The 10,136-nt window shown below is 40.7% G+C and overlaps 1 protein-coding gene across 15 annotated transcripts in view; it reads right to left on the reverse strand.

The window, feature by feature from the left end:
• Abl2 (ABL proto-oncogene 2, non-receptor tyrosine kinase) overlaps positions 1-10,136 on the reverse strand; it is a 96,787-nt gene that overhangs the window by 24,034 nt on the left and 62,617 nt on the right. For 10 of the 15 annotated variants that reach the window (XM_027417314.2, XM_027417308.2, XM_027417306.2 and 7 more), the window contains exons 2-4: positions 7,142-7,204; positions 5,349-5,519; positions 353-648 (exon numbers count right to left, since the gene is read on the reverse strand). In XM_027417314.2, coding sequence (XP_027273115.1) covers positions 353-648; positions 5,349-5,519; positions 7,142-7,204 — 530 coding nt within the window. The remainder of the gene's footprint in view (positions 1-352; positions 649-5,348; positions 5,520-7,141; positions 7,205-10,136) is intronic. The other 5 variants (XM_027417312.2, XM_027417311.2, XM_027417318.2 and 2 more) reach the window with 1 other exon arrangement.

Genomic DNA, 10,136 nt, shown 5'->3' on the forward strand with positions numbered 1-10,136 from the left:
TCCCAACATACAAGTTTCTAAGGGGCTGGTGATCTACTCATATTAACATATACTAATGAGAAACACCAGTCTCCAAACTCTGCATTCTTACTCCGTGAACTTCCTAAGGGAGATCAGAGTTGATTCCTAACTTCTGTTTCTATGTACTTGGTATATATTTGATTATTAACTTTCTATAATTTTAACCTTATTATCAAGTTGTTTTGAAAGAAGGAAGCTCTTACATGCCAAACAGCCCAAATTCACACAATTAGACAATACTTTATTTCACATCAGACATAAAAATGATTTTTCTACTTTAACCCTGTTCCGTACATTTCTACATGTGCAGGTGGCTGCTGACAGGTCTTACCTTGCTGTCTGTGGTGGTATTGATCCTGTAGTGATACACACGTCCCTCATACCTGAGTGAGATGGACAGCTGCCCAGGGCTGCTCTCACTCTCTCGAACGAGGAAACTGCCATTGATCAGGCTGCTGAGGAGATACTCTGCTGCACTGCGGGACACAGGTCCATGGTACCAGGAATGTTTCTCCAGGCTGTTCACTGGAGTGATGTAGTTACTTGGCACCCAACCCTGTCCATTCTTGGAGCGAACTTCACTCCACTCACCATTCTGGTTGTAACCAAGGACTCGCAGTTTTTCACCTAGCCATGAAGACACCACAGAATGAAAGGGGAAACATTAGGATTCTTTAAGACTGAGCAGCGTAGTGTCAAACTTCAACCTCACTGAAAAATGAACCAAGAACTTTGGTGCTTGCTTATCAATATCCTGATTAGTCTCCACTTTGTAGCTTACATCACAGGAGCATAACAAGAAATGGTTTCTGACAGTATAGGCTTTTAAAGGACAATATGCCACTTCAAATGTCTTGTAGAAACTATGTATTGTGCACAGTTAGTATAGAAAGTTTACTCAAATGGCTAGAAAATGACAGCGCGCGTGTGCGTGCGTGAGTGCGTGCGTGCGTGCGTGCGTGCGTGCGTGCGTGCGTGTGTGTGTGTGTGTTTCTACGTGCACATGTCCAGAAAGGGGTATTGGATCCCCTGGGACTGGAGTAACAGGTAACTGTGGGTTTTCCAATTTGGACATTAAGAACTGAACTTTGATCCTCTGAAGGAGCAGTAAGAACTCTTAATTGCCGAACCATCTACCAAGCCCACACACCTACCCTTTCTTCTTTTAAGACAGTTTCATGTAGCCTAAACTGGCTGAACTTGAACTCATGACCCTTCTTCAGTCTCCTGAATTCTGGATTAGACATGTACTAACACCTAGATAGTACTCACTCTTCAAAAGAAAAACACAATTTACTTTCACTTAAAAGGGATATAACATATATCCATACATACATATCAGTGTTAATGATAACAAAAGCTTAGGAACAAGACAAGTGAAATACAAAGTTACTTAAATTTCAGATGATTCCTAAGCAACAAAGACATCAACACCTCCTACCTAAACACCCCAGAGACTCCAGACCCAACGAAGAGTTTTTAGCACAAAAACTGTTTAGAGGATAGGATGGTAGGTGAAGACTCTCAAAACACAAGTGTTTCCAGGACTCAGGGTTTCAAAGTTCCGTTTTCTCAGTTTCTTCCTGTTTCCCATAAAGAATGAATCACTCTTCCCCATTCCTCTAAAATTAGCCGGTGGAAACAAAAAATAACTGGAACGTCAGAACCCCAAATCCAAATCATTTGGTAAATCTTGGTATCAGCTTTACTCTCTTATGTCGCTATTAAAACGGAAAACGTCTGGTTTAGACACACTTTGCCACATACTTGCAGCATAGACCAGAAGCTTCTTTGTCAAAACAAAATAACACAGCAATGATAACATAAATGTTCATCTAAGAACTCTGCAGTACTTGAGGCTCTTATTTCCGAGAGAGAGAGACAAGGTTTTCTATAGAGTTCACACTTGCTATCTTAGTGCTGGAGAACAGAAAGAAGTCAATCAGTCTATAGAACAGGGCCCAGAAGCTACCAGGCCAAAGCTGTGAGGGAAAATGCAGACTATTGCGGGTAGCCATCTGCCTTTCTCCTGTGGCCTACATTATGTTTGCCATAATGTGGGCTTTCTGTTAGCCCCTGCCATTTCACCTGAGACACCTGGATATGAGAGAAAGCACCCAGAGGTCTGTGTAGGAGCTGATATATGCACACATTCTACACTGTCTATAGAAAATAAGGCATGAGTGTCTGGTATGGTGGCAGATATCCACAGAAGTGCAGATGCACAGCGGCTAACTGTGCACAAAAGAGCTTGCTAGGAAAACTCAAGAGGGTTTGTGTGTGTTTGTACGTGTGTACGTTTTTGTGTGTTTACACTGCTGCTTCCTTAAATACCCAAAAAGAACTGCTTAATATAGACCATCATAATCAGAATAAAGTAAAAACAAACAAACAAACAAACAAACAAAAAAACGGGTTTGCCTCCCCCCCCCCTTTAGTTGGAATTTTCTACTCTGGAATTATTGACTACAATGGAAATGGACAAGGAAGCAGACACTGATCCTGTCGATAAAGGAATCTTAAAAAGAGCTGTCTTTTTATTTTTGATATGGGGAAGGTCTCACTCTGTCATCCAGGGATAGATAGCATTAGTCAGTCCCCTGGGCTCAAATAATCCTGCCTCCTGCTTACAGGTACACAATACTGTTTGTTTTCTACAAAACCTTTATGTAAAGACAGAGTCTCACTCTGTTGCCCACTCTAGCCAACAATATTTTTGCTTCAGTATCTCAAAATGCTGGAATTTCAACCAGGCAGTGGTGGCGCACACCTTTGATCCCAGCACTCAGGAGGCAAAGGCAGGCAGGTCTCTGTGAGTTTGAGGCCAGCTAGTTTACAGAGCAAGTTCCAGGACAGGCTCTACAGCTACAGAGAGAAACCCTGCCTCAAAACAAACAAACAAACACACACCCAAAACAAGCTGGAATTTCAAGCAAAAGACACATATTCAAAACAAAACATTTATTTTATTTGATGTGTATATATGTTTTGCCTGTGTGTGTCTATGTGTACCATGTATGTGTGTGGTGCCTACAGAGGCTAGAAGAGTGCATCAGATTTTGTGTGTTACCCCTGGGTGCAGGAAGTGAACCAGGGTCCTCTGCAGAATCAACAAGCACTCGTAACCACTGAGCCATGTTTTCAGCCCCCAACTGTTCTTTGTTTAATTCAAGTCAACCATCACTTTCAAAACAGTAGTTAACAATAAGTATTATTTTCTTCTTAAAGGATAGTTCCTTTTCCTTAAAAATATACAAAGGCAGACGTGATGTCACATACCTTTAACATTTGGACTGTAAAGACAGGAAGATTAGGTGTTCAAGGCTAGCCAGCTTTGTGTCAAGATCAAGCCTGGGCTATAGGAGAGCCTGTCTCATTAATATAATAATAACAACACAACAATGAGGCTTTAGCATGGCATCTTTTCATTAGTAAGAAATTGATAAAAATTACTTCACAGTTTCTAAAGAAAAACCATTGTCAATCATGAGATAAAGGGATCAGTCCTTGAGCAGCATACTAATGATTGCTATAACTAGTAACTGAGAAATTAATAAGACTTTAGTCAATGTTTCCATGGTGAATAAGCTATCTTGGAAAACACAGAGGAGAAAATTTTACCTAGCCAATAATGTTCTTAATTACTGCTTTGCAAACAGGTACACAGAGAACAGTGCTATGTATAGGACTACCACACAACAGAACATGGCTTGGAAGTCCTTTGTTTTAGCCTCAAACTTTATGTAAAAATAACCATAACCTCCACATGCATACCTATTCCAACATCTGCCGCCAATAAACCAACGTCTCACACGACCAGAGGAGAAGGGCCTGCAGTTTCACTTTCCCTACGCCTCTGGTGTGTGTGTGCACGCACACTGTACTCCAGTCTGAGAAACTCTGTTTGGGAGCTGGAGAGATGGCTCATTATTTAACAGCACTGGTTGCTCTTCCAGAGGACCTGAGCTAAATTCCCAGTACCCACATGGTATCTCACAACCATCTGTAACTCCAGTTCCACAGGATGCAAACCATTCTTGTGACTTTCATGGAGCACCAAACACACTTGTGGTACACATGCATAAAGTCAGGCAAAAGGCATAGATTAAATACATGCAATTTTTTTTTTTAAAGAAACTCAGTTTTAAGGAACTTTTAGTGAACTTGATGACACTTAAAAATTGGCATGTTTTAAAAAAAATTGGTATGCCGATTCTGGGGTTGTAGCTTTTCAGCAGAGTATGTGCCTACCTTGCATGGGGTTCCAAAGTTAATGAATATTTATAAAAGTTTTATATAGAAATATTTCCTCACAATTAGGGAAGGCCTTCTGGCCTGACTTAGTATCACCATTTCCACTAAATGCTTCATTCTGAACCTTATAACTCAAAGGTATCTGTCTGAAAAATAATCACTTGTTATAATTTTACTTAAATATTATTTTGAAATGCATTTCCTCACAGTGGGACGCTTTACATTCTCCCACAACCCCTGGGGGGAAAAAAACCCAAACAACAACAACAAACAAAAAAAATCAGTGCAGGCATACTAGCCTAGCCTAATTCATGTGCTTTTGAAATAATGAGAATGTCTTCACTCTTATTCTCTCATAAAAGTTCCACTATTTTCATTGGTGTTCATAAAATAATGAATTATTTTATCTGGTCATGTTTTTAGTATTTCCTTTTATAAGAACTGGCACTGAAAATAATCTTATTTACCCTCTGAAGATACTGCAGCAGGAGATAGAGAGGCCCTTCCTAACTGTTCTTTCACCAGCCCATAGAAACAGCTAGTTGTCTAGGCCAGTGCAACTGTGAGCTGGACAAGATAGGAACCATGCATCTCATATAAGCACTTTCTCACCACACAAAATGAAATGTTGCTAAACTAAACAGCAGTGCTGCTAAGTGAGATGGTTGGCTTACATTCTGGGTGCCAGTTCCTGACCTGGCTTGTGGACTGTACCAGTCTCCAGAGGGGCAGTCAGTCCACACAGAGCACCTGAGTGCCAGTGGGGGTTCTGCACTGCAGCTTGTCTCAGTCCCAATTCAGTGTCAACAGAAGGATGCTAGTGTGTTTTAGAGTACAAAGTTCTAACAATATGGACTTTTTCTTGAGGTGTTTCAACTCTTTTATTCTTAATAAATCCTGAAAACAGAGCGGATTGCTTTTGAGGCAGCAGTTCAGAAACAGGTAAAAGTGAAAGAAGCCGAAGTGCCTGGTCAAAAATCATCTGGTCAGTGGCAGTGGCAAGAAGGCAGCACAGGCTCTGCAGTCCTCAGCCACCAGAGAAAACTGTGAAGCAGAATTTAGACAAGTCTCACCTTTAGTGATACTGAGTGTGTTATCACCACTTGCCACAAAGTCATAAAGTGCGACAAAGAGATTAGGATCGCTCTCAGTGGCTCCCAGCAAGTTCTCCTTGGAGCTCCACCTGATGGCTTCATTGAGTGCCTGAGATTCAGCGTCACAGCCATAGGGGCGGTGCAAAACTTCTGAAAGACACAAAAAGGGAAAGAAGTCCAGTGAGTGAAACAGCTAAGTGCTCATCTGAGCTGCTGACTCATTCGGAGAATTGTTCAGAGTTACAAAGACTAAGTCAGAAGTTGGCTCTAGGTCTCCTCCATTGGACAGTGAACTTAAGGCCAGCCTGAGCTACATAAGACTACCTCAAAAAACAACACACAAAAGAGAGTGAGCAAAGGTACTATATTTCCTGGGCTTACAGCAGCAACAAGAGAATTTAGTTCTGAGTTACATGCAGTCACCTAAATCAGTCTAAATGAGTAGCAAAGGTGCAATTCTCTAAAAATGAGAAACAAAACTTACAAACAAGTGCTTGCTAGCTTTGGAAAGCATGTGTGACACTTGGCTGTGGTAATGACTTGGAGCTTTTTAGAGGTTGGGTTGAGTCAGGGTCTTAAATGGCCCACACTTAGCAATCTCATACTTGCTATGAAGTGGAGGGTGACCTTGAACTCCTGATCCTTCTGCCCCTCAACCCCACACAAAAGTGCTAGGACTACAGGAGTGTCCCTCACACCCAGCTACTGTGGTGTCCTCACACCCCGCTAGAAATATAAATGGTAAAATTAACAAACCCTTCTAAAGTAGGTGCTTCCTTTATGCCTTCATATAAAAGAAACTGTAAGGAAAATTAGTTTCTAAATACAAACAACAAATACAGACACAGTTCTTTTAGCAAGATAAATGCTGACATACTTTGCTAAAGAAAAACACAATTAGCTGGGCATTGGTGGCTCATGCCTTTAATCCCAGTACTTGGGAGGCAGAGGCAGGTGGATCTCTGTGAGGCCAGCATGGTCTACAGAGCGAGTTCCAGGACAACCTCCAAAGCAATACAGAGAAACCCTGTCTGGGGGGTGGGGGGAGAAAAGAAAAAGAAAAACAACAATTTAGTCAGGCATGGCAGCTCACACCTGTAACCCCACTACTCAAGAGGTATCTGTGATCAGCCTAGACTACAGAGCCAGACTTACCTTATCTCAAAAATAGTAAAGAAAGAAAGGAAACATATCTTAATTTAATACAAAATCCTATTAGCATCTAAAGCATCTTTTTTTGTCATAATAGCTTACAATTGTTCATTGTTTTAATTTTTTAAACCATGATCTCTTTTCCTGGGCAGTAGATTTTTGTAAATTATTAGTAACTTAATCAAGGCTCTAGAAAATACCACCAATGTACTTTTGAATTTCAATTATGAACACTACCTAAGGTCTTGTAAGATCTGTTTCCTTTCAACGTTTTATTGTTTCTGAATCTATCCCTATACCACATTTGTTGAAAATTACCTGATTCTCACACCCTAGTTTGATTACACAAAACAAAACATCTAAACCACTGTTTTTCCAATAGCAATTTTCTTGATCCAAGGGACTGTGCTAAGTGGCTGTTTGCCAAGGCAAAGGATCTGTCTATGTCCTGTAACATTTTTCTCTTATGTCTCTTTCCTAGTTGTTTTTTTTTTTTAAATTCAAAATTGGTTTAGCCATGGGGGGTGGGGGGTTGAATCTGTGGTTTCATATTGTTTCATGTCATCCCTCTTCTCCATCTCTCCTTCAATACCTTTGTTCCGATCCCCAACAGATCTCACCTGGACTACTGCCTCCAGTCTTGTCTCCCTCAAATCCATCCTCCACACAGCTGGCAAAGTGATCTATTTAAGACAAAAATTGGACCGTATCACTCTTAAGCCCCTTTAAGAGTTCATTGTGAAAATGGAGTCTCCTCCTTCCTTGCTTCCAAGCCCTTTCATGAATAAGGTGGACGGACCTTTACCTCTCCCCACCCCATACGGGGCTCCTGACACATCGGGGCCTTTGCTCATGCAATCCATTGCACCTGTAGTGGCTTTTCCCACTATTCTTCTGTGTGTATGCACACAGCAGGTACATAACTGTGCAGGTGGAAGCTAGAGGACAAGCTCTCTTGTTATTCTTCGGGAACCATCCACATTTTTAAAATAAGGTATCTCACTGGCCTAGGGCTCATCAAGAAGGCTGGTCAGGCTGGCTCCCCAGCACTGGAATTACAAGTGTGCTATCATGCTCAGCTTTTTAAAAAACATGGGTTCTTGGGAATCAAACTCAGGTCCCCATGCTTGAAGGCAAGGACTTTACTGAAAGAGCTATGCCACCCTACCCGCTTCCTACTTTTCTCTTGACTTTTCACTTTACAACACTCAGTTCCCCTGTGACTGAAGTCTCCCCCAGAAACAACACAGGCATTTATTTGCTCTGTGTGCTCCTCTCTCTAGATTTCTTTCCCAACCTCACTAAGTATTTCTTACAGATAACAATCACACCCCCCCCACAAGGTTCCATAATCTGTACTCAATAACTGTTAGTTGTATGACACCCAACTTACACAAACACATAACTCACAGGACACAATAAAATGTATCTTAATCTTAAAATACACTAACCAGATGAGTGTGGTGGGCACACCTTTAATCTCAGCACTGGGGAGGCAGAAGCAGGCACATCTCTGGAACGTTCACCGTTCCAGGCTATTCAGAGCTATAGTATGTACATAGTGAGACCCCGACTCAAAAACAAACAAAACAACCCAAACTAAACAAAGCTATCCATTAATATCTAGAACCTGATTTTCTGTAGTGTTCAGAAGATGCTAAAACCAATATAAACCCAACAAAGACAAAAGTAGCAAATAGCACACATCTACCTGATTTTGGAAAACCCAGCATATTCAAAGTTGAGATCCACAAAGCTTATCTGAGCACAAATCCAACTAGTGTAGGGTTTCCCATCATGAAATCATCAGTGACACTGCCTGAATTTACCAAGCAAAGCTGCTCTTCATTCCGTACTCACTTCCAATCTGCTTCTTGGGCCAGAATTCTCCACCTCACTCAATGGTAATTCTCAGGTGCTTTGGCCACAAACTCTGATTGCTCATGTCTCTCCGTTCTTACTCTCATAGAACACCTTTGAGTCCAGAGAGATGGTTCAGTGGTAATGCTGTCTGTTGTCCCATGCTCAGAAACCACATGGTAGTAAAAGAGAACCTAATCTCGAAGCTGTTGCTCTGACTCTCACATGTAAATGTGTACATGCACTGTGCACACACATATAAATTAATGTAAAAAGTTTAAAACATCCAAAATCTACCCATTTCTTACCCACCTTTTAAAATCACTTCTATCAACACTTTCCCTAGGCTACTAATTTCTGTGTGTCTATACTTGTTCCTTTTAAAGCTAAAAAAACAAACAAACAAACAAACAAACCCCTTGTTATTTTTCATTGGTACCAATTTTAGAGTAAAAATCAAATCCTTAGAGGGCCTTTCAGGTCCTTCACAGTTTAATTTGCCCAATCCATCTTCCTTTCTTTTTAGACAGGATATCACTATGTAGCCCTGGCTGTTCTTGAACTCACAGAGGGCCATTCCTTCTTCTTCCCCACTGCTGGGATTAAAGGTGTACACCATCACACAAAACTCTTTTTTTTTTTTTTTTAAGATTTTAAATTGTGTATGTATGTTGTATGTCTTCACTCATGTGTATAGGTGCCCATGGAGGTGAGAAGAGAGTATAAGATCCATTGGAGGGCTGGAGAGATGGCTCAGAGGTTAAGAGCACTGACTGCTCTTTCAGAGGTCCTGAGTTCAATTCCTAGCAACCACATGGTGGCTCACAACCATCTGTTATGAGATCTGGTGCCCTCTTCTGGTGTGCAGATATACATGGAAGCAGAATGTTGTATGCATAATAAATAAATGAAATCTTAAAAAAAAAAAAAAAAGATCCATTGGAGCTGGAGCTGAACTGCAGTTCTGTGCTCTTAATCACTGAGCTCTCTCTAGCCCTAGGACATTTTCTCCCCTACTCTTACTTCAGTGCTCAACACTACCCTCCCTACTACTGCTTAAACATGGCAGGCACCTAAAATACTTGTCTCAGTGACGTTTCATCAAATGGAGCCTCTGAGGACATTTTCTGATGATCCTATGTTACCCTGTGTCACTCCTAACAACATTCTAACCATTCCCATGTTTCCTTTCCTGATTTGTTTGTTCTACAAAACATATCCCATGATTTACTTACTTATGATACAAATATATAGTACCTAACTCTTCAGGTGCAATGTTTTATAAGGACGGGAATTTTTCTTATTTGTTTACTGACTAATAAACAACAAATAGCCCTTCTCTTCTAACCCAAAAGTGCTCATATGTAAGAGACTTTTTAAAGAAAGTTTTTTTTGTTTGTTTTTTGTTTTTTTTTTTTTTAAACGAGGCTGAGGGCTGGAGAGATGGCTCAGAGGTTAAGAGCACTGACTGCTCTTCCAGAGGTCCTGAGTTTAATTTCCAGCAACCACATGGTGGCTCACAACCATCCTTAAAAAGATCTCATGCCCTCTTCTGGCCTGGAGGCACACATTTAGACAGAATACTGTATACATAATATATAAATTTAAAAAACAAACAAACAAACAAAAAAAAAAAAACAAAACAGGCTGAGGTAGAAGGATCTTAAGTTCCACATCAGATAAGTTTGTACAACATAGCAAGACCTATTTCCAAACAAACCAACCAACACACAACAAAAAGCTTGTTGAAGGATA

Source organism: Cricetulus griseus, chromosome 5 (genome assembly GCF_003668045.3).
Source record: "Cricetulus griseus strain 17A/GY chromosome 5, alternate assembly CriGri-PICRH-1.0, whole genome shotgun sequence".
Taxonomy (NCBI): domain Eukaryota; kingdom Metazoa; phylum Chordata; class Mammalia; order Rodentia; family Cricetidae; genus Cricetulus; species Cricetulus griseus.